This window comes from Leucopleurus acutus, assembly GCF_964270905.1.
Source record: "Leucopleurus acutus genome assembly, chromosome: 1".
NCBI classification, from domain to species: domain Eukaryota; kingdom Metazoa; phylum Chordata; class Mammalia; order Artiodactyla; family Delphinidae; genus Leucopleurus; species Leucopleurus acutus.
Window position 1 is genome coordinate 11,234,522 of NC_139142.1, and position 25,711 is coordinate 11,260,232.

General features: G+C 38.6%; 1 protein-coding gene across 1 annotated transcript in view; it reads right to left on the bottom strand.

The window, feature by feature from the left end:
* Positions 1-1,095: 1,095 nt before the first annotated feature.
* GOLGA5 (golgin A5) overlaps positions 1,096-25,711 on the bottom strand; it is a 34,273-nt gene continuing 9,657 nt past the window's right edge. Inside the window, exons 3-13 of the mRNA XM_082845899.1 lie at positions 25,464-25,691; positions 24,361-24,580; positions 23,786-23,909; positions 20,996-21,199; positions 17,158-17,328; positions 14,595-14,723; positions 11,905-12,003; positions 7,052-7,277; positions 4,719-4,824; positions 2,909-2,972; positions 1,096-1,572 (exon numbers count right to left, since the gene is read on the bottom strand). Coding sequence (XP_082702025.1) covers positions 1,492-1,572; positions 2,909-2,972; positions 4,719-4,824; positions 7,052-7,277; positions 11,905-12,003; positions 14,595-14,723; positions 17,158-17,328; positions 20,996-21,199; positions 23,786-23,909; positions 24,361-24,580; positions 25,464-25,691 — 1,652 coding nt within the window. The 3' untranslated portion in view covers positions 1,096-1,491. The remainder of the gene's footprint in view (positions 1,573-2,908; positions 2,973-4,718; positions 4,825-7,051; positions 7,278-11,904; positions 12,004-14,594; positions 14,724-17,157; positions 17,329-20,995; positions 21,200-23,785; positions 23,910-24,360; positions 24,581-25,463; positions 25,692-25,711) is intronic.

A 25,711-nucleotide genomic window follows, 5' to 3' on the forward strand; every position in this document is an offset into this window, starting at 1 on the left:
CAACTACTGAAGCCCGCACTCCTAGAGCCCGTGTTCCACAACAAGAGAAGCCACCGCAATGAGAAGCTCCCTCACCACAATGACGAGTAGCCCCCGCTGCTGCAACTAGAGAAAGCCTGTGTGCAGCAACAGACCCAACACAGCCAAAAATAATTAATTAAAAAAAATATATATGACATGTAGATTTAATAACATGTCTCTACCCTACCCTCCAAAATCTCATATCCACTTTTAGATGGTATAGAACTCTCTACCCTTTTCATTCACGTTAAATTGGAAAAAAGCCCAAACACACCTAAGATGACCTTTAAAACTTCATTCTCTGATGAAAAATAAGAAACATATACATCTAGCATACCAAAACTTTTGAAGAATTTATAGGACAATTAAAGTCACAGTATAAATATCATTAAGAATAGAAGCTGGTCAGGTTTCCTGTTAGGCACCAGCAGGCTACTGCAAAGGCATTCCTGACAGGAAGGACTATACCCTTTGCCCAGCCCAGGATCTACATATGCCAATTATATATGAAGAGAGACTGCCAGTGCCCGGCATGGACAAAATGAGAATTCAGACATATAGATGACAAGGAAAGCCAAAACAGACATTATATATATAAAATGTCCCTTTTCAAAGAATAACTCTATATAGTCTCTGCCTTGGAGTATTTTAAAAACACAAAGGGTGTCAAACCAAATTTGATTCCTAAATGCTACCAGAGGGGCTATGGATGTCCTGAGCCCACCCAAGGTATAGGCTAGAGAAAAGGAAAAGAGGTGAAGGAAGACAATGGATGAACGAATAAGAATTAAAGGAAGACAGCATGTGGGATGGGAGGGGGAGGAAAAGAAGCGCACACACCACTAATGCAATTACAAGTGGCATCAGCTCTGATTTCTGGCTCTGCTCGTGAACGCCGATCTGGAAAGGTCTTGTTTAAATGGGAGTGAAAAATTATTATTTTTAAAAGAAAAATGCACAGTAAATTTTACTTACGTATTTATAGAAAGATTTATACCAATCAAGCATTTAACAATGTAAAAAGTAAATCTACATTTGCAAAGTTAAATATATGAAAATACAAAGCAGACTGAATTATCAAAAAGAAAACATTTTATTTATATCACTAAATACAATTAGTTTCCCTGATTATAACCCATAATGAGTGTCACCTAAAATACAGGATGGCCTGTACAGAGGCAGACGCCCCCAGCATCTCCGTGTGCATGCATGTATACACTGAGCCCCTGGCCTCAGAAAAAGCAAGAGCTGAGCTCGTTAGATTATTTTTTTTTTAGAAACTCTTACCACTTGAAGGAAATCAGAAGATGATTTTGGTAGCAGAGCACTTGTATAATAACTTAAAAAGTTAAAAGCCTGTAGTGATAAAATAATCTTGTGTACCCTTCTCAGGAATTTCAGGCAAGTGACCCTTCTGCAGACCCCAAAACTGGAGAGAGATGACCAATCACCAGAACAACCTGGCTCAGTTCATTTGCCATGTGGTTGGTCATGGTGCATTTCTGGTGTGTAAGTCAACAGAACAATCATGACCCAGAGGTGAAGCAAAGCCTGAAGAAAGAAAAAACAATTTATGGATTAGCCAATAAATCAATCCTCCCTAAAGGCCCACTGTGCAGTGCACTGAGGGCACGAGCTATGTCTCGTGTGTCTCTGTACTCCTGTGGCTAGTGTGTCTACAACAGTGCAGGCGCGCAGTACGTGTTTACTGGATAAACAAGGAAGAAACAACTGTGCAGTCAAATGAACTAAACAGTGCAATGGAAGGTAATAAAGAGCTACAATACCTACAGCATTCTCAGTTGAGAGGGGCAAAGTCTTGAACACATTCACAACATACACACGTACACATAACTAACCCATCAGGGGATTACAATGCAGCGTAGATGGCCTGATTAAAACTGCTAAGTATACATGAAGTTGGCTGGAAAGGCTTTTTAGAACAGAGTTGTGGTTGGTGTTTTGAAAGAGGGTTTAGCCATGATTTGGTGAAGAGGAGATGGGAAGACATTCTTGACAGGAATAATGTGTCAGGTTTCAGAGGTCGATTTAGGGTCCAGAACAGGACCTGCAGTGATACATTTCCACTAACTCCCTCATGGTGGTGCTGACATGGTGAGGTTCCATCACGAAGTGCCTTGCACACAAGAAGTGCAACATCTCATCTCATGCTGGCAGAGGGTGCCTGTGTTCCTCATAATCTCCCCACCCAGATGTGGGCATGTTCTGAATCCTTTCTGATGCCATTCAATTTTTTTTCTTTCGCTCTCCCCATTCCCCTCATCTTAAAACCTTTTTGTTTAACGGAGTAACTCTTCCCTCTAGTGGCTCACAAGGAAATTTCTAAGTATGCTTTTATTTCTTCTCAAGAAAACTGCCCGTCTTAATTCAGTTCAACTACTTTTAGACATCCCCACTCAGAACAGTCAGTGGGCTTTTTAGGCTCACAGAAGATATGACACGGCATCCCAAACTATGGTAACCATTTTATTAGAGCTAAGAAATCTAAGAAAGAAAATACATCCCCTTTGAGATCCCTTTAGGAAATAAAGCAAAACACATGGAAATAATTAAACTTTACTTCAAGATAAAAATGAAATCAATTGTTTTGTATTGTATCACTGGAGGGACTTAGAAATAAAGGTAATCATTAAACTGCACTACGGTTAGTTTTACTATCGGAAAAGCCTTCAAGCAATTTATTTTTTAGACATAATGAATTATCAACATTACTTGTATACTTTAAGAAAAAAACCCTTAATTACCAAAAATGAGTTCTATTCTCTTTCAAAATTGATTGCTAAAAGTTTAGTCAAAAAGATCAGCAGCTGAAAAAAACTAGTTAAAAATCAAATGCAGCACTGTTTTTGCAAACAAGTTTACTTACCATATATATAATTACAAAAACTCGTGCTATGGGGTATCTTCGGAGAAAAATTCCCAGACGGATGCTGTGCAAGTGGTAGGGGTGGAGAGAGAGGAGAGAGTTACACTCAAAACATGTTCCTGTGGTAATATCTCTTCATGTTTTTTAAGACTTTACTCATTTAAACTATTTATGTGGCTACCACAAAAGACAGATTATTTCTGTTTTATAGTAGATTGTTAAATGATTACTTGAAATAACCATATAAAATATCATAGCAGTGAACAAATACTTTTATCATTATTTGGGGATTGACTGTTAAGCTTTTAGCACAAGCTATTCCTCTTAATTCTTCAGCTACAACTGCAGAAGGCAAACTTGGTCCCTCTAGCAATCATTTTTCTTTTAGGAACCAAAGGCAAGTGTGAACACATGAATAGGAAAAAAGAGTCTAGTTGGAATGAACCTGTAAATAGCTAATCTGGGAGCTTTAGCATGGACACATACTTCTAAAAGGCTCCCAACTACAGAAACTCAAGTAAACGCTTTAAGAGTGGGAAGCATTACGATGTCCAGACCTATTACTATGCCTTTCTGCAACATTTTTTCCCTAAGACGGATACATGTACAGATGCACCTTTCTTCTACGCCCTTCTGCTTCTTTCACTACCCTTGCATATATGCCTTCACTGCCTTGCATATATGTTCTCTAAAAATTAATATGTTGAATACATTAATAGTATTGTATTAATACTATTAATACAATAGTATTAATAGTTGATACTATTAATCAACTATTGAGCATGCTCAATAGTGTGAAGACAGTGACTATGACATCCAAGGCTCATGGCTTCAGGAATCCAAATTAGTAAATCATCCTCATTTTTAACACCACAGCTCTATTCTGACACAAAAAGGTAAGAAGAGACTGTTCTGTTAGGCAACGATTCATTTCAACTATGTTTAATTATAAAAACTAAAAGGCAAGAGAGTTTAGTAGGTTATTTAGATATGAACTTTATCAAGGCTATACACATATACCGGGAGAACATTTTCTTTGTAAGGTGGATGACTACTAGTATAAAAAGTTTTATTTATAAATATATATAACATATAAATTTTTATTTATATAGTATATATAAAATATATATGAAAATAAGTACTATTCATTTGTATATAGTGACATCTTTTATTCTAATCATATGATGAAGTAAGGAGATAAAACATTCAAATGGATGCATTTACATGATACAGGCTTTCTCAATGAAATTTAATGAGTTTTCAAAGAGAGTTTATTACAGAAAGAAGAGAAATGATCAGAGTTAAACACCTTCAACAAAACACAGGCACTGGCAGACCTCTTAAAGCAATTTCATGACACTGAAATATCAGCTTGGGGGACTTCCCTGGCGGTTCAGTGGTTAAGACTCCGGGCTCCCAAGGCAGGGGGCCCGGGTTTAATCCCTGTTCAGGGAACTAGATCCTGCATGCCACAACTAAAAAAGATCCCACGTGCCGCAACTAAACATCCCGTATGCTGCAACGAAGATCCCGCGTGCCGCAACTAAGACCTGGTGCAGCCAAATAAATAAATAAGTATTTAAAAAAAAAAATCAGCTTGGGAATTCCCTGGTGGCCCAGTGGTGAGGACTCCGCGCTTCTACTGCAGGGGTCCCGGTTCAATCCCTGGTGATGAAACTAGTCCCGCAAGCCGCATGGCGCAGTCAATCAATCAATATCAGCTCTGCTGGACAGGACTCACTATGACTGAAATCACTGGAGAATGTTACAAAAATAGGGTCCGTCACTCACTGGTGCCGGCACTGCTTACCTAAACTGGTCAATTGAACTAGCGGCTTTGCGGACTTTTCCATACATTCCTGCCAGATTAGTTTCTGTGTCAGTAAAAAGAACAGGAACGTTTCGCAGACGTGTGCCTGTTTAAACAAGAAAATAAGTAATTAACGTACAGACACCAAAGTCAACTTTCTAACAAAATTATAGTTGAATATACCTTATGTTACATATGGAAGAAATTCTCAAGGTCAACTTTTAAGCAATAACCAAAGGTGAAAACATTAAAAAAAAGACAGTTTAAATATGTAAACTTCCATACCCGCAAAAATCATAATTCAAAAACTAAGAAAATTATTTTCCTATGAAAGTAGCAAAAATCAGAGTTTACCGAGTATTGGTGAGAGGCAGCATTAATGGGCACTTTCTTCCTGGGCCCGCAGGAGTGAAGCCACACACCCTTTCTACAAAGCTGGTAACTCCCAAATTCACATCTCCAGCCCAGCCCACCTCCAACTCCAGGCTCGTCCATCACCCTTTCATTTCCATCTGGATGTCTAGTAGACATCTCAACTTAGCACACCGCACACTGTTATCCTGATTGCCTGCCCTTGCTGCCAACCTTCTCTTCCTGCAGTTTTCCCCATCTCAATACACAACTCCACTTTTCCAAAAACCTTTAACTCCTTTCTCTCAAACTCCACATCTGATCTGCCCGCAAATTCCATCTGCTTTCCTTTAAAATAAATCCTGAACCCACCCCCTCCATCCCCACTCTGGTCTGAGTCACCAGCATGTCTTACATGGGTTAATACCATGCCCCTCCCTGGTCTCCCTGCCTCAGTGCTTAGCTCTCTGCAGTCTACTCTTGACACAGCAGCCAGAGACATCTTGTTAAAATATACAGGTCAGCTCAGTTACCCCTCTCAAGACCCTTCTATGGCTTCCGACTTCATTCAGAGTAAAAGTCCTTATACAGACCTAAAGAGCCTCCTCCAAGTTCTGGCCCCTCATTCAGTCTACTCCAGCTGCACTGGTCTCCTGCAATATGCCAGCTATACTCCTGCCTCAGGGCCTTTGCACTTCTCTCTGCTTGGAACACTTTTTCTGTAGATCTCGTCATAGTCTACTACCTGACTTCCTTTGGGACTTTAATATAATGCCACCTTTTCAACAAGGTCTTCCTTGACTACCCTGTTTAAATTATTATCCCCTCCTCACATGTGGCACCCTGCACATCTTTCTCTGCTCCATTTCCCTCTGTAGCACATATCTCCAGCTCATACCACTTGTTTACTGCCTGTCTCCTCCCCTGTATTCCCCCACGACACCAGAATGTGAGATCTATGGGGCAAAGAGTCTGGCCTCTTGTTGGCCACTGTATCTCTGCAACAGCACCTGATACTGAGTGGGCACTTAATAATTGTTTGCTGATTTCGGGAACAAGAATCAAAAGCCTTTAAATGTGGGTACTTATTGACCCAACAATTCCATTTCTGATCATTTATCAATCTCCAACAATAAGGAACTGATTAAACAAACTACAGTGTTTTCATGTGATAAATTTCTATAAAGCAATATATACATATTGTATGAAATATATTATTAAAATATATTAATATGACAAAAATTAAAAATCAATAAAACAAGTACTGCAAACATATATAGGAAAAAAGTCTGGACAAAGATGTTCCAAAATGTTACCTGAGGGCAACAGATTATCAAGTGATTTTAATTTCCCTTTTTTTGCATTTCTTTTTATACTGAGACTGTTATTAAAAAATATATATAAAATAACATGTTATTTGAAAAAAAGTTCTAAAAATTTAAAGCCAAAGAACTAAGATTTGTTGAATGACTACTTTGTAGTCAAAGTAGTTATGAAGTTCTAAGACTAAAAACCTGATCTGTTGAAACTTATGCTAAAATCTTCAATATTCTTCTTGATCATGTATTTTGAGAAACTATACATTTCTCCATTAAAATTACAGAGCACGGATATACTCATGTGACTATGTATTAACTTTAATATTAATAATTACGGTTATTAAAGCAAGTCTTACTTTAAGATTCCTGAAAGCCCCTCTCAACTGAATTATTTGTCCTCACCACCCTGTTAAGTGTCCTGGGCCTTCTTCTCCAGGTTCGAAACCACTGTGGGACAGTAATCAGCCCATTGTCCAGTTCATTAACGATCATACCAAACAGTGCATAGCCCAGGCCTCGAGAAAAATGGCTGCTTTGTTAGATAAAGCTTCTTTTTAAACAAAAATGGTCTTTCTGTAACTTTTCAAATCATGTTTGAATTAGCAACATTAAAAATTAAGGCAACGAAATATTCTTTTGAGATTCCCTATTTTTTTTTTTTACCTTCACCACCGTCAACTCCAGACATGTTAATAGAAGACCCATTACTACTGCTTCCAGCGGCGGAGTTCATTTGCTGCTCAAGGCGCTCCAGCTGGAAGACCAGAGAGTTCTTCTCTGTGCTGAGACTCTCCAGCATAGTCTGCTTCTGGATGAGAGTCTCTGTCAGCTGATGGAGTCGGTTTTCTAACTCAGACTGACTGCTATTGCTTAAAGTTTTATTCGTAAGCTGAAAGGCAAAGTATTCATAAGATTACTACATAAAATGAAAGGCATACAACACAGAAACCACGTTACTACATTCCCACAGGTAAACCGTGGCATTAAATGATTTCTCAAAACTCTACGATTCTTTCACCATCTACAGAAGCGATTTTCAAACTGTATTAGTGGACCATGAAATCAATTTGGTGGGTCACAGTTGCCATTTAAAAAAACAGAATAGTACATAGAGGGCACAGCATATAGTGTGTGAGAGTATTCTTTTGTGAAGCTTGTTTTGGTTTTATACGTGTAAGTGTGTGTGAGTATAGAGACATGACTTAAACTGTATTTCTTGCTATGTCATCACAGTCAAAAACATTTGAAAGCACTGGTACACGGGACACAGTTCAAGCTTCTCAACCTGGATTCAAAACCTCCATAAGTCAACAGTTGTGGTGCAATGCAAAAACCACAATCTCTGCGCTGCAATTTCCTAGCTACCTGACCTTGGACAAGTTGCTACACTTCCCCCAATCTGTTTGCTCACCTGTGAGGATAAGAGTGCCTTTTGCACATGGCACTTTGGGATATGAAAGGAGAATTTTCCTAGTAGGGTCTGGCTGACAGTTGCTCCTTAATAACTTCATTCCATCTTCTATTTGCTCTCACCTGTATCATCTTCCTCCGCTCCCATCTGGCCTCTGCTCTGCTGTTCAAATTTTCCCTTTTGGGCAAACCCAGTCCCCTTCTCTTCTCCCCAGTCCCCTTCTCTTCTCCAGGCTCTGCCTCCCTTCAAAGCCTCTGCCTTGAAGCCCTTTCCAATGACTCCAGCCCGAGCTGATCTCAGCCTTCTTTTAGACTCCTACTGACTATCTTGGCATTTAGCTTCACTATGGTAACAATTTTGCCTCCTCAATGAAACTGCCAGTCAGCTCTGTGAGGGCAAGAATCACTGTCTGCATCAACACAGTCTGGAAAAGAGGCTGAGAGACTGATCTAAGTTGAAAACCCCAGCTCTGCCACTTCTTAGCTACAACCTAGGGCAAACTACAAACTACACTGAGGTATAGCTGACTTTTAGTTTCAGGTATACAACTTAATGATTTGAAATTTGTATACACTGTGAAACGAGCGACACAGTAAGTCTAGTTGCCATCCATCAAGCTTCCTTCCTTCTAAACCGCTTACAGCACTCCCACAAATTAATTGCAGGGCTAGGTCTACAATAAGTAACTACGAAATGGAATTATATTGAGTATAAACTAAGATTTACTTACTATTAAAAAGGAATGCTCAATTTTAAGATTGTGCTGTGATCCCCAATCCACTTACTCCACACTTCAATATTTTTTAGTTGAGGCAACATTTACATTCAGTGAAATACCCAGATCTTAAGTATAAAATGAGTTTCAACAAACGTATTAACTGTGCAACCAACACCCAGATAAAAACACACACACACAAAAAAAACAAAAAACAAAAAAACACAGAATATTTCCATCACTCCCAGACAACACTGCTCTGCTGTCTATAACCAGAATTTAGTTTTGCCATTTCTTGAATTTCCTATAAATGGAATCATACGGTATGATCACTTTTCTGTGTGGCTTTTTAAAAAGATTAATCCGGGGCTTCTCTGGTGGCGCAGTGGTTAAGAATCTGCCTGCCAACGCAGGAGACATGGGTTCGAGCCCAGAAAGATCCCACATGCCGCAGAGCAACTAAGCCCGTGCACCACAACTACTGAGCCTGCGCTCTAGAGCCTGCGATTCACAACTACTGAGCCTGCGCACCACAACTACTGAAGCCCATGCTCCACAACAAGAGAAGCCACCGCAAAGAGAAGCCCGCGCACCACAACGAAGAGTAGCCCCCGCTCGCCGCAGCTAGAGAAAAGCCCACATGCAGTAACAAAGACCCAATGCAGCCAAAAATAAAATAATTTTTTAAAAAACTAAAAAAATAAAGAAGATTTATCCATGTTGTTGTATCAGTAGTTTCTTTTTATCGCTGAGTAGTATGCAATGTGTTTATCCATGTACTTTTTTTTTTTTTTTAATTAATTAATCTTTGGCTGCGTTGGGTCTTTGTTGCTGTGCACAGGCTTTCTCTAGCTGCGGCGAGCGGGGGCTACTCTGTGTTGTGCGTGGGCTTCTCATTGCGGAATGCTCTCTCTTATTGCGGAGCACAGGCTCTAGGCGTGCGGGCTTCAGTAGTCGTGGCATGCAGGCTCAGTAGTTGTGGCGCACGGGCTTAGCTGCTCCGCGGCATGTGGGATCCTCCCAGACCACGGCTCGAACCCGTGTCCCCTGCATTGGCAGGCGGATTCTTAACCTGCGCCACCAGGGAAGCCCCCACGTACTTGTTGACAGACACTTCAGTTGTTTCCAGTTTGGGCTGTTTATGAACAAAGTCACTACAAATATTCCTGTACAAGTCTTTTTGTGGACATATGGCTTCACTTAGACTGAGTAAATATCTGAGGTTATAGGTTAGATGTATGTTGTTAATTTTATCAGAAACAGCCAGTTTTCAAAGTGGCTGTACCACTGTACCCTTCCACCAGCAGAGTATGACAGTTTCAACTGCACCACATCCTCAACACGTGGTATATTGCCCATCTTTCCACTTTCTGCCAGTCTAGTGGGTGTGGAGTGCTGTATCTCCCTGAGGTTTTAATTTGCATCTCCCTGATGACTAATGATTTCGAGCACCTATTCGTGTGCTTATCTGGCTATTCATAATCTTCTTTTGTGAACTGTCTACCCAAGTCTTTTGTCCATTAAAAAAAAAGTAGTTGTGCATCTCTTTAGTTTCTGTAAGAGTCCTTATCCTGATCACAAACCCTTTGCCAGCTGTGCTATGCATTGTAACTAGCTCTTCTCAGTCTGTTGCTGACCTCTCTTTATTTTTGTAATGGAGTCTCCTGACAGGCAAAAATTTTTAATTTTGATGAAGTCCAATTTTATCACTTTTTCCGTCTATGGTTAGTGCTTTTTGTGTCCTAAGAAATCTGTCTTCTCCCAAATTGCAAAAGATTTCCCTATACTTTCTTGTAGGAGCTTTGTAGCTTACACCTAGCTTCATTCCAAATCAGTTTTTGTTAATTTTACAAGTCTAATTAGGGGATAAAGATCAAGGTTCATTTTTTCCCACAAGTTTTTATCTAGTCCCATAAAATAGTTTTTAAAGAATGAAAAAATAGTCAAACTGCAATGTAATTTTTTTTTTATTATTATTTGGTTGCATTGGGTCTTTGTAGCATGTGGGATCTTTCGTTGCGGCAAGCGGGCTCTCCATCGCTGTGCACAGGCTTCTCTCTAGTTTGTGGTGTGCAGGCTCTAGAGCACGCAGGCTCACCAGTTGCAGCACACGGGCCCAGTTGCCCCGCAGCATGTGGGATCCTAGTTCCCCGGCCAGGGATCGAACCCACGTCCCCTGCACTGAAAGGCAGACTCCTAACCACTGGACCACCAGGGAACTCCCATGCAATGTAATGTTTTAACAAAGATATTTTTCTCCGAGGAGGCCCAAAGGTAATAAGATAAGCAGAAATAGCATTTTTTATTGTTCATTCAGTATATATCTTAACTCACTAATTGAGTGGGGTTTTGTTTTGTTTTGTTTGCAGTGTATTAAGGGGCTGATATCTTTTCAAATTGTACAACTTCCTTCTTACTTAGATGAAAAATCTTTCAGAGATAACCTCCTATGGTTAATTCTTGATTAACAGAAATACCACAATATCTTAGACATAGTATGTACTCAATAAATATTTTAAAAATATTGGACTGTTTACCTAAGCGTTAAACTGAATGATGGTTTATGCTCCTTTCTTTTCTTTAATTTTCTGTTAGCAAGTCATCTTACCATTTGTAATCATTTCACAAATGTAGGAAAGGGAAGGAAAAGGGAACACTCAAAATCAGTTAGCTGTCCCCAACTCTTACAAAAATTTAAAGTTTTTAAACATTTTAAATTATGGACTACTAAGAAGTCTAAGAACTTAAAAAAATTAAAATTATTTGACTTTTCATGTTCAAACAAAGTCATCACCTAACTGAAAAATGAACTAGTCAATCTTTATGCAAATTATTTAAATGATCAATAAGTTCATTATTTATTAAGTCAATCATGTGAATATAAGAGAGGAAAGGACAGTGTATAATGACAGGGTAAGTGAATGCACGAGTTTGTCAGTTAATGATAAAGACTGGCAAATCTGAGTGGTAGGCACATGTTATTTTCTATGTTTCACATTTTCAGTTATAAAAAGGTCTTAGTGACTCTAATGAAAGATCTATTAATAAGAAAATGTATCGTTGGATTTTTCTTAGGAAAACACAACTGTAAAACTGGCAATCAGCAAAACTATCACTGAAGTTAGATGGTATGAAATTCTGGAGTAACTCACATCTCCTTGGGTGACTGGTTACAAGATACCTGTATAAGAAGCAAGCCCTGGAATACAGCAAATGCAGACTCAAATGGCATTCGATGAAAATTCTATATCACATTGAAAATAACTTATCTCACTACTCCAACAGTAGGATTCAGGTGAAAATACAGGAAAAGAAAGTCTTACTGTATCTCTAAAAAAAATGTAGTTTTACAATGGTATCTTTGCTCAAGTTGTGAATGCTGCTTCATACCTGATTCCTGAGTTTTTGAATTTCATCTTCTCGATCTTTAATTCTGCTTTGCAATGTGTTCTTTGTTCGATACAGATCTTCTTCCATGTAGTGGAATTCCTACAAAGTGAGGCACAAATAAACAAAAGCTAAGTCAGTGCTCCCTATGTCATCTCCAGTACCTGAAACAATGCTTGACACAAGGTAGGCACTTGATCAATATGTGCTGTGTGTATACTGAATGAGTAAATGAACAGACTTCAAGGGATCTGATGAAAAGTTAATACTTCAGCATGATGTATCAATTTGTATATGATGACTACCTAAGCACAAGTCTTCTTTTTTTTTTAATAAATTTATTTATCTATTTATTTTTTGGCTGCGTTGGGTCTTCATTGCTGCGTGCGGGCTTTTCTCTAGTGGTGGTGAGCAGGGGCTACTCTTTGTTGCAGTGTGTGGGCTTCTCAATGCAGTGGCTTTTCTTGTTGCAGAGCACGGGTTCTAGGTGCGCGGGCTTCAGTAGTTGTGGCTCATGGGCTCTAGAGCTCAGGCTCAGTAGTTGTGGCACACGGGCTTAGCTGCTCTGCAGCATGTGGGATCTTCCTGGACCAGGGCTTGAACCCGAGTCCCCTGCACTGATAGGTGGATTCTTAACCACTGTGCCACCAGGGAAGTCCCAGAGCACAAGTCGTTACTGGTCATATGTTTTCATTTTTCTTGGGTAGAAAAATGTAGGAACAGAACTGCTGAATCATGAGACAAGTGTATGCCTAGCATAAAGGAAGAAAACCTGCCAAACTGTTCTCTGAATGCTTTTCAAAATACCTGTACCATTTTGCATTCCTACAGGAATATGAGAGAGTTCAGGTTCTTCCACATCCTTTCCAACATTTGGTACTGTCAGTCTCTGTAAGTGTGGCTATTCTAGTGGGCATGTAGTGATATCTCACTGTGGTTTGAATTTGCATGCCCCTGATGATTTTGGGCAGCTTTTCACGGGCTTATTTTTATCAGGCAATATCTTGCACCTGTTTTGCTCCATCACTGATAAAACACAGAGAGAGGAAAAAAAGAAATACCTCCAAATTCACTAACAACTGCACCAAACTAGTTTGTACGATGGACAGGATTGGTAAGAGTCAGGTGAGAATTAAAGAGTAAAGCAATGCCAGGAAAGAAAGAGTAAATCATTAAGTACCTTCAAAAGCATTATGTTTAACGGTGCAAAGTAAGGGGAGCTGTATGAAGAAGTAACGTGATATGGAATCAAACTGCTAGAGACTACTTTATACATTTAGTTCAACCTGCTCACTTCACAGACTAAAAAAACTGAGATAAGTGAGAAAAGAGAAAATGAGGAAGGTAATTAGGTTAGGTAGGGGAATCATAATTTACAAGGTTTGCCCAGTTTCTTTTAAGCTCTAGGCTAGCATAAAATTTAAGGCTGAAATTTACTTAAATTACTTAAAGGACTATTTAATCCCAAGATTAAGTACTTCCAATTCAGAACATCTGATTACTAAATAAATAGCCTAGAGCTACATTCAGCTCCACTTTCCTCTACTTAATTCCCTCATTTTAGAAAAGGGCACTGCAAGTGGATGTGTAAAACCATCGGCCATAATAAAATGAAAGTTATCTCACTAAACATCAAGAACATCAAATTCTTGCCTTTTAATATATACTAGCTCCTTAAATAAATGAAAATGCAATTTCTGAAAGGAGAGCTAATCTTACAACCAAATAATCTAAGATAGCCTATGATGTACCCTACAGGTTGTTACTCGGTGAATTTTTCTCTTACTACTCAGGAAATCACTGTCATAATAAAAACAAACACTTCCCTGAAAATAGAACCAGTTTCAGAAATGATAAATCCTAATGAAAAAAATCTTCAAAGAATATAAGTATGCAAAGCTGGAAACGTTGTAAGTGATGCACTGAGAAATTTCAAAGCTTTCCCTTTTGTAAAATGAAGAGAAGAGTGATTTTATTGTGAAGATGAAATAAGATTATGTATACTAAGTACCTATAACAATGTTGTTACTCAGTAAATTATAGATGTTACGAATATTAAATATAGATTCTTATTGTGAAAATGTGACTGTAAACATGTTTAATTGTGTTAGTACTGAAACTATCATATAAGTACATTGAAGTAAAATAATTTGGCTTGGAGAGCAGACAACTGCTAATTGAATAATGAAATATAATTTTAAACATGATTTGTAAGTAAAGTCTGTTATAAGCGTTTTTTCTCAAAACAGAAAAAGCAGTCTATTATGGCACTAATGTTGTATTTATATTTCTATTAAATAAAGGTTACTACTGTTTCTAGAAAGTAAAAATCTGATAAAATACAAAAATCAATTGATGTTTTCAAGTGTTCTAACATACATACTCTGACAAGGAGATACAATAAAATACAGACAGAGCAGTAGAAAGAATTCTGGGCTCTGGGACAGGAATCCTGGATTCTATTCTATTCTCTAATTAGCTGTGTGATATTAAGCAAGTCTCAAAATCATTTTGGGTTGCTATATTTCACCTGTTAAAACAAACAAACAACGAGGAGGGTGGGTTAGTAATAAGGTAGGAGGGACCTCTGAGCTCATCCTCTAAGAATTTCAGTAAGCTGCTTTACTAGAAGTCTCCTCATATGACCGCTAGTGGACAGTCTTCCTAGGTAATCATCAATCTAAAATCCTTACCTGCTTCTGTCGGTCCAATTCTGCCTCTAGTTCCTGTTTAGCTGCTTTTTGTCCAGCTATTTGGTCTTGCAGATCCTGTAATTGTTCTCTTGCTGATTCTGCTTCACTAACCTGCTGAGCCTCCATATCCTAAAAAGATGAACCGTACATGTGAAAGCAATAATGAACTGTTCAGTTCAGTATTTACTGAGTGATCATTATGTGCTGTGAACTGGGCTCAGCAAGCACAGGAGGGATAAAGATGAATGAGACACAGACACAGACTAAACGGAGCACAAAAACTGGCACCTCCTTATATAACAGGGCAAATGGTGAGAGAGATGAACAGGATGCTGCAGCAGAAACCATTTGGTTTAATGACCGTGAGCAGACAGCGGCTCACTGGGAGATGTATCTCTCTATTCAAAAGCAACAATTTCAAGAAAAGAACTGTAACATAAAAAGGACTTCACTGCCTTAGTCCCCTGAAATTGCAGGTTATAATTAGTTTTTGTACATGTGTGGGTATCAACATACAGTAACATACAGTAAAAATAACTTTTCTCTCATATCACCTGAGGTTAGTACGTTTCTTTTTTTAGCTCTATTACTATTATCTGTTTTCACATCTTCCCATATTTCTCACTCTAACTTCTTCACTTGGTGTCACTATTCTCACTTATTCAAACTCAAAAACCAGCTTCTAGATATCTGTGAAATCCACTAGTGGCAAAGAACATTGCTCTGGGTTTCTGTATTTTCCCTCTATGGGTTAATAAGCACAGTCCATTCATACAGTACTACATGAAACAAAACCGGCATCTTAACTTTGCTTTTTATCTTTTGGTACATTGTGTTATATGCTCATCTCCACAAACTCTGGCACTTCGCATATTGTTTGAAAGAACTGACAGATTAATGATACTCCCAGATAATCACAGTAAAAATACTCTAAATTCACACAACTTTGTGGACTTACTGGAAAACAGCAATAAGTTAAATTATTTTTCCCTACCATTTTCAGGGTGAGTAGAAAGTAGACTAATCTTTGTTATAAATTTGACTAAATCCGATGAATTCTCAAGAAAGAGGCAGTAAGTGCAGTGGTTAAGGATACATGTCCTGGAATCAGACAGACTGGGCTCTAATCCTGGCTCTGCTACTTTACGAGTCATGGCAAGTTACTTTCCTTCTCTGCACCTAAATTTCTTCAAACTGTAAAATGAGAATGGGTCATCTCCCTCACGGGGTTCTGGTACGGAATAAATGAAAGGACATATGTCGAGGGCTTTGTGCAGCGCTTGGCACATGAAGTGCTCAGCAAATGAAAGCTGCTATAATTAACAATTCTTCCATTTTGCCAGACCTAATCCTACAGTCCTTATTATCAATTTCATAAACTTCTTGAGAAAGGATAGGAAAATGTGTCAATGTCATCAATGATGCTGGGGTAGGGATGAGATATTAAAGTAAAACAAATCATATTTTTCATAATCTCAGGCAAAAGACAAGGAATAGGTAGGAAAAAGTTTAGCATTTATTCAATTTCAAATTCATGGGACTTAAGTCTTTGGAATTCAAAATTATTTAGAGAAAAAAGATCCTACACTTTGAAGGACAGTAAGAAAAAACCCCAGAAATAAGAGCAGCTACGATTTACTGAGCCTATTATGTGTCAGGAACAATGCTAGGCCCTTTATACATAGTATCCCTTATTCTCAAGAGAACCTTGTTTTCATCTGCAACCTACAGATGAGACAACTAAGGCTCACTGAGATGTGGTACCTGGTGTAAGGTAACACATCTACTAAGTGCCAAAGCCAGGATACAGGATCTGCATCTAGATCTGACAGTCAAACCCATGCCCCAGACAAGCCAACCCATTCTCACAACTTCCACACTTGCCACTGTTGTTCACGTACATCTTACAAATCAATAATTTCCTAAGTTAATGCATGGATAAGTATTCTTGGCAGAAAGTTGTTTTCTTTTTTTCTTTTTTAAGAACAGAAGGCTCATTACCCCACACTTTTATCTTTCCCATCCTCAGAGACCCCTCCTATGTCAAAGACCGCATGTTTAAGATAAATAAGTGGCCCAATTTGACCTTTCGATTAAATATATTAATTACGCAAACTATAAATTATAAGATTATGCATGAAACTATAAAAGATCATCCCTAAGCCCATTCTAATATGAGACAACACCCTAGTTTTAGAAACAAGCCCAAATCTAACTTGTTTTTAACCACTAGAATGTTAGGTCCATAAATATGAAGACTGTCTGGTTCTCTGTTATAGCTCTAAGCCTAGAAGATGCCTGGCACATGGCAAATACCTGGTAAGTATTTGCTGAATGAATGAATCTGGTTACCTATCTTTCTTATTCCTATAACTTTAAGTCAATCAATGGAAAAGAAACCTATTGCTTTAGATTCACTTCTATATGGTAACTAATAGTCCCAAAGTTTCACACATTATTTCACCAATACACTTCCCCCAAAATACAGAATCCATCATGTCTCAAGCTACTAATACCTGAGGGTAAATGGCTATCTGTGAAGCTGAACAGTAATGTATCTTACCTGTAATTCAGATCTCAGCTGATGTATCTGACCCATCAGTTTCTGTATTTCCTCCCTTTGCATCTCCTTCTCATGCCGAAGTTCTTCTAGTTCCATGCTATTTGCAGTACTGCTATCTAGGCCTTCAAAACCAGATCCTTCCTTTAAGCTGTTAATCAATTTTTCTTTAGACTATCATAAAAAAAAGAATAGCAGAGATTAGCTTGTACACTGAATATCATCTACCACACACCAATTAAACTGTTATGGGAATATTCCAATTATATTCTCCACCAGAGAAAGTCCACAGAATGTTAAATCCATAGGGATAAAAATGCAACAGAGCTTTGCTGTACAGTGTTCTTGGACTGTAGTCCCCAGGACCATGTTATTGTTGAAAACTTGTTATTAACAAGATTCTTCTCATCCTTTCTTATACTTCCCCCCCCACAATCACATTCCACTCAACAAATATTTATGGAGAACCTACAATGGGTTTGGCACTATGCTAAGCGTCCTATGTAATAAAGACAATGTCACTCCAGATAGTACCCTCTGCCTTATAAACTAAAAGGGAAGTGACAAATATCCGATACAAGGCAAAGTTCTGAGCAGAAAAAAATACACTTCTGGGGAAGAGAGGGTTTACTTGAAAGATAGCTCTTATACTGGTCCTGGAAAATGGCTAAGATTTTAAAAGGTGTAGAGAAAACAGAGGACAAAGCGTAAAATGAAAAAGCACAAGGGCCCAAGAGTATCCTGGGATGCATTCAGACAAAATGTCAGGACCAGTGTGTGAGGGCTTCGGATACCAGGCTAAAATGTGTGAATTGTACTGGGCAGTCCAGAGCCAGTTACCAGGAAGTGGATAAGGAAGTGATATGACCAGAGGTGCGTTTGAGGAGGGTAACTCTGGCAGAGGTTTAAAGCGGTAGCTCACAAACTATCGTCGGTGGGCCAGATCTGGCCTGTGGCCTTTTTTTGTATAGCTCACTAAGCTAAGAATGGTTCTTTACATTTTCAAAGGATTATAAAAAAGTAAAGACAAAGAATATGTGATGGAGATCACATACAGCCCTCAAAGTCTACAACAGGTACTATTTGGCCCCTCACAGAAAGTTTGCCGACACCTAGTATAAAAGATAAGTTGGAAGAAGAGATTTGACATGGGAAGACTAATTTAAAAAGTGCTGTAATCCTAGGCCAGTAATAAAAAGAACCATTGGTTCCTTCACCATAAATATTTGAAAGTCACTCTCCTCCATCAAAAATAGTTTCTCCTTTTTATGTGTGATGTCTTCAAGCTTTTATGTATTTTTCAAATTTTCTATAATAAACATGATTAGATCTACATCTATATTTATACATTCATACCTCCATGTGGCTAAACAGCAGACCTCTCTACTGAGCTCCAGGCCTACATTTCTGATGGCCTTCCTGATACCTGCACCTCGATGTCACATCAATTTTGCAAACTCACCATAATTTATCATAATCTCCTTCAATCCTAAACTGCTGTCTTTCCTTTTTTCCCTTTTGTAGTAGTACACGGGAACATCATTCGTACACTCAAACCAGAAACCTGGAATCATCCTAGATTCCATTTACCTTTTTCTCTCTTCTTCCAATTAAATCTCCAAGTCTCACATATTCTACCTCCTACATTTCTCCTAGCAGTCCCTGGTTTGTCATCCTCACTGCCACAAACTCAGATCAGGTCCTCATAATTTCTTACCATTATTTTTTATAAAAGCCTCTTCATCATCTACATCTCACCATCCCACTCCTCATCCCTTCAATGTAGTCAACAATTTACTGAGAACCTACTAAGAGCCAGGCACTGTGCTGGGGATTCAACGATAAACAAGACAGACATCCAGCACCACCACCCCCAACCTCTTCATGGCTGCAGCAGTTCTTACACCCAGATCTGGTCATGCTGCTCAAGTCCTCTGAAACCTCCCCACCCCCTACCATCACTTAAAGTATAAAATCAAAACTCCTCTGCACGGTATGCAAGGCCTTCCACAATCTGGCATCTGCTGTCATTGAGTTTTCTCTCCCATCTCTTTATCTCTAATACTTGCTGCTCTAGCAACAGAGAACTAGCTGCAGTCTCCTTAATACACCATGTTCCCTCAGGCCCGCTATGCTCTGGCACAGGCTGTTCTACCTGAAATCTCCTCCCTACCATGAGTCTTCCTACTCATCCTTCAAGTTCCTCTTCATACAGCATCTCCAGTGATCCCTGACATCTCCAGGCAGGTTTTAAGGACTTCTTCTTTCAAGCTCCCATAGTACTGCGTCAATAATTTCATTTTATCAATTGCCTCAGTGTTGTCCCACTAAACTGAATGCTCCCTTAAGAAAGAGGACACATCTTTTGAGCTCAGTATCCTCAGCACCTATCAAAGTGCCTAGTGAATAGTTAGGTGCTCAATTAAGTACCTCTTAGATGAATTAACAAATTACACTGATACAACACAAATAATTAGAAAGAAGAGTTTAGAGGAGATGGATATGATATTTCACGGAGGTAGAATAAAAAAGGGGGTCATAGCCAATAGGAGGCAGGCGCTAAAGGAAAAAGGTGGAGTCAAAATGCCACTGCAGTTTCAAGCTTCACTGCCTAGGAAGGTGGCCATATCACTTATGCAAACAGGAGAATGGAGGGGAAGCTGATTTGGGGGTTGGGACATCCCACACACAGAAGCATGGCAGGCATTCAGAAACCAGGTGGGAAGCTGGAGCCATGCTGAAGTCACATCAATGACAGAAGCAGAGTATATGACAAAGCAAAATAAAAAAGAATAACAAAAAAGGACAGAAGAAGAGGACCCAAGAGAAACAGCAGTAAAGAGAAGACAGAGAGCTAAGGCAGTACAAGTAACATTAGAAGGCAACTTTCAAGAAGGTAGGAGGGTTCACAGGGTCAAAAAGCTCTACCAAAATCAAAGTGGATGGAAACTAGTAAGAGGACAGAAGGCATTTAGGTCACTTAAGACTTTTGAGAAGACAATTTCAGAAATGGAGTGGGGACAGAAATTACATAAAAGAGTTAAAGTTAACATTCTAAAATGAAGACAGCAGATATTATACGTCTGGCAGATGTCGCACGTCTGGCATTAAAAGAAAGGAGAAGGACAGGGAAACGGATCGAAGTGGTCAAAAGAGCCAAAAGCAATGTTTTTAACAGTTGTTATGTTCTTCCTTGTTGATCGTCTTTTGAATTTTTCAGAGTGACTGGTCTAGGCCTCCTCCAGCTCTCAGATCTCCTCTCCCAGCTTCTTCCCCCTCCCTTAGATCTAAGACTGTAGTCATCTAATGTAGCTTTCAACTTCTCTTTCCTTTGCCTTTCTTATCAGAGTGAAGATGTGCCCTTTCATTTTTTTGAGGGGGGGGGGATAATTCTTCTGCCTGTGCATTGATTCCATCTCCTTTCACCTCATTTAAGCCCTTTCTCCATAAGTCTGTCCTCTTTCTTCCTCTGTATCTTTCTCTCTGCTGCCTTCTTCTGGCTCAGCTTGCTCAACAGCACATGGTTCCTTAGTGGAAGAAAAAAGACCAGATCTTGAAACACCTAACTGAGGAAAAAACATTGCTTTTGGTGATTAAGGTGACAGGTTGAAGACCTGAACTAGGGAGTGGCAGAATGAATTTTTTTCTTAAAAGGAAAAAAGTGGTAGGAACAGGAGACATTTCATCTTTTTTATAATATTTCTAAGAAGAGCAAGACACCTGAAGCAAGCCAGCCCAGTCAAACGGGAACAAAGTATCTCACAGATCTATAAAAAGTCTCAGAATGTCTCTCGGTCATCTGGCCTATCTTAACATTCACACATGTGCATCTCACGCTTACCTGGAGTATTCTAGTAGCTTTTTGCTTGTAGTCAATTAATTCCTGCTTAGAGGACTCCAAGTTGGACTTAAGCATTTTGATTTGCTGCTGTAGCTCATCCGCTCTCTTCTTCTCATCTGAGTATTTTCTTTCCGCCAGGGTAACTGCTTCTGCCAAATTCTGGCGCTCCGCTCCCATTTTATTAAGGCGTGCAGAAAACTCACTCTGTGACAAAGTTTATATTATACTTATTGTATCATTTTGCTTTGAGGTATACTTTACAACCATCCATTTAGATATCTTATGGGATTTATTAGCTCAGCCCAACAACATAACAGGGAGGTAAAAAAAGTTCTTCATTTGTTAGGAACTGAAGAACAGGAACTCTAAGGTGTGGTTCCCAAACACGGCAATTCATCAAAATCAGTGAGAGAGTCTGTTAAAAATACAGCTGCCCAAGGCCTTCCTTGGGCTTAAATGAATTGGAATTTCCAAGACTGGGCTTGGGAATCTGTTTTTTAAGAAGTTTCCCAGGTGAATCTGGTCACTTGGATACTAGGTCTGGTCTGACCTAGCTGATAAATGAATAAAGGTCTACAGAAAACTAGAAAGTCTATTAGAAAACAAATGGAAGACACAAGTACACAGCTACATCTTTTCTAATATCATGGCTAATGTTTTTCCTTTATTTCAGTTTTTCTAATAAACTATTCCCTCTAATTTTTTTAGCTTAAGAAACTTTTAAAGTACACTCTAAAAAACACATGGTCTGTCCCTTAGCCTAAATTTACTTCTGAGAATTATTTACATTTTACCCTTATTTTCAAAAGCTCCCATCACCAAAAAACTCAGAAGGTGAGACAGAAGTCAGAAAGCTTTCATAGTTACACGCCAATAACTAAAGCTCACAAACCTTTGATCCAATATTAACTCCTGTTTGGAAGGAAAGGAGCAAGAGGACCACTCAGTGAGGCACACTGAGCATGTGAAATGTGTCTGCAACTGAGAAGTGCATTTTTAAGTTTGTTCATTTAAATTAGTTTAACATAAATACTGAAGCTCAATTCAATTAATAATAGATTTATGGAGATATAATTCACATTCCATAGAGTTCACCCTTTTAGGATGTACAATTCAATGTTTTCCTGAATACAATTCAGTGTAGTGTTCTCAGAGTTGTGCAACCATTGCCATTATCTAATTTCAGAACATTTTCACCGCAAATAGAAATCCTCTACCCATACGTCCCCCTTCCTCCCAGCCCCTGGCAACCATTTATCTACTTTCTTTCTCTATAGATTTGCCTATTCTGGACATTTCATACAAATGGAATCAACAATATGTGGCCTTTTGTGTCTGGCTTTCTTCACTTAGGATAATGTTTTAAAGGTTCATGCATGTTATAGCATGAGTCAATAATTCATTCCTCTTTATGGCTGAATGATATCTCCTTGTGCAGATATGCAACATTTTGTTTATCCATTCAGCAACTGATGGACATTGTGTTGTTTCCAGTTTGGGGCCATTATGAATAATGCTGCTATGAACATTCATGTAAGAGTTTTTGTGTGGACATGTATTTCCAATTTTCTTGGGTATATACCTCGGCGCAGAATTGCTGCAGCATATGGTGACCCTATGCTTAACTTTTTGAAGAACTGTTATTCTGAGTATGTTTAGAACAACTTTTTCACCTATAAATCTTATGAAATCTAAATACAGATCAAGTATTTCTAAAGAAAATTTAGCGAATGAATTGAGATGTGCTGTAAGTGTAAAACACACCATATTTTAAAGAATCAGTATGCAAAAAAGATGTAAAATATCTCATGAATAATTTTTAACATTAACTACATGATGAGATGATAGTACTTTGGGATATTTTACTGCGGTAAATAAAATATATTAATAAAAAATTTTAAAAGCCTATATTACCTGTTACTTACTTTTAGGGCTGAACTATTTTCACCTGTTGAAAAGACAGTGAGCCAGAGGTTCTCAACCCTGACTACCCATCAGCTACACCCGCAAATCGTGTAAATCCAAATCACCAACACCTATGCCCTACCTCACACGATGGGATCTGACTCCCTGGGAATGAAGACTCAGCATCAGAAAGTATTAAAACCACACAGGAGGTTCTAATGTGTAGACAGAGCTGAAAATCACGAAACTAGATGCAAAAATTCACTTAAGTGTAAAACTCTAAATAAACTTATGTACAACTTTCTCTTGAAATAACAGAACCAGATTAAATTGGAATCAGAAAAAGCTTAAATAAAAAGAATGAGATGCCTCAAATCAGTTGTTTTTTTTTTTTTTTTTTTTTTTTTTTGCGGTACTCGGGCCTCTCGCTGTTGTGGCCTCTCCTGTTGCGGAGCACAGGCTCCGGACGCGCAGGCTCAGCGGTCATGGCTCACAGGCCCAGCCGCTTCGCGGCATGTGGGATCTTCCCGGACCGGGGCACGAACCCGCGTCCCCTGCATTGGCAGGCGGACGCTCAACCACTGCGCCACCAGGGAAGCCCTCAAATCAGCTTTTAATCAAATAATGGTAATGCTGGCTGCACAACCAAATTAAATGAAAAGATGTATATATCTAATGAGTATTAAGTATTTTAATTGTTTTTCAACATAGAAAATTAAATTTAGCAAGGATCAAGCTAAATTTTCAAATACTTAGTTTTTGCCACAGAAACAGAATTTTCTGAAATGCACTGCAGAATTTTATTACAGTAAATATGTTAGGAACAGTGTAAAGCGATTCCTCCTCATCCAAATAATAAAAGAGCCCTGCTGTCCCCATTCTAACCTGCATTTGTTTATAGCTCTCCTGCTCTCTCTTCAGAGTGGCATCTGCTTCATGCAATCTCTCCTGAAGAGTTTGTAGAGCTTGATTCTGCAGGCTACTACCTTCGCTGTGATCCTGCATTATTCTAAAAGAAAAGACATCACTTGAAATAACTCATTTCCACAGTATACAAATGAAAAGGTAGAATAATTTTTAGAGCACTGGCATATTAGCACAAAAAAGACGGTTTGACTAAAACATTCTTAGAGAAATCTTTTTCCCTTTCAATGGACTGTAACCTATATTTTTAGGTATCCAAATGTAAGCACACGCCACACATCATTGTATGTCAAAAGATTAATGACACTGCTCTTCAAATATTTTTAAATTCAGAATTTGCTAACAATGCATCTCAATATTCAGATAATAAATCCATTTTAACCACACACATTTCCAGCATTACCAAAAGCCACATTTTCTCTCTTGTAAATTTACGAAGTTAAATTTTGATAAGACAGTATTTACTACCATGTTTATCATTACTTGCATTGATAAACATTCTAGTTCATTTTCTCATTATTAATAGAGTTAGCTACCGTGATTTTTCACTCTGTAAGGCTTCCAGTGCTTCTGTGCGAGTATTCAGCAGCTGGTCAGCTTCTTGGAGTCTCACTTTCAGTACAGCCAGCTGGGAATCCTTTGCAGCCACCGCTTCAGTCAGGTCGTCTACTTGTGCTTGAAGTTCTCGAGTTATTCGATCACTCTTTGAATGGTCAACATTCCACTTTTCAACTCTTGCTCTTGCTTTGTTTAATTCTTTAAAGAAAAAAAGAAAAGGAAAGAAAATTCTCCATACAAGTAAACACATCTTTCTCAGAGCACACAAAGATTCTCCTCTGAATCCCTTTAGTACTTATTGCCAAAATTAGAAGCTTACAAATATCTTCAACTTTTTTGCTCCAAGAGGGACCTCCATTTTCCAAGGCCAACATTCATATCTATATTACAGTTAATTGGTTGGAAACAGGCAGGAAGCTAGCTGCTCTTCTACAAATGTCTTTTTCTGGAGATATGTCATAAAGCATTTGGGAGCCAAAATCAGTAGACAGCCGAGAGTTCACAAGATTAAAATGGTCAGTGGATTTCTGGAGTTCTGCTACAGATAGGAAAGAATGCACATCCAAATCAAGGGTACACGATGTACACCCCAGTAAGACTAAAAGAAACAAAAACAAAACCTGAAGATAAACACTGGAAACAAATGTTTCTTTCAATTACTGTGGCAAAAAGATATTCTTTTAACCTAGAAAATTGGTGCAGAAAGAGCAATGCAGTGCAGAGTGCCAACCAAAAAAAAAAAAAAATTAAATACTGAAGCAAACTGTACAGGGTCTCTGGAAAAACTAATGTCTAAATTAGTCTGGGTTAAAGTGAAGCTTCTTCTAAAGTCAGTCTAACAAGGCTTACACTATCTTCCTATTCATGGTTTCTAAAGAATGACCAAATAGGCCAGTGTTCTGTTTCAGGTGGGTGGGAGGATGACTGTTCCCATTTCCAAATCTGGGCCCTATATTTCTGTGAAAACACTATTTTACAAGTCCCATCTAAAATCTTTCTAATAGTTTAGATATAATCAAGTTTTTAGTTTATTTTTGAAATGCTAAACTCCTAACCCTGGGTAATTTAAATAAGGCTCTACCCTCTTGAGTTTCCTTGGATCTTTGAAGTAATGAGGCCATTTCTTGATTTAAAGACTGAACCTCATTCCTCAGCAGTTGATTCTCCAGTCGAAGATTAGACAGTTCATGTGATCTCCCATCATCTTTAGGCATTGGGTTGTGATCAGCACAGGCAGCACTTGACGATACATTTTCCTTTGAAGAAATCTCTTGGCCTTCATGGCCAGAATCTGAATTATTAGAGGCTTCTGTAAAAAAAGCAAATACA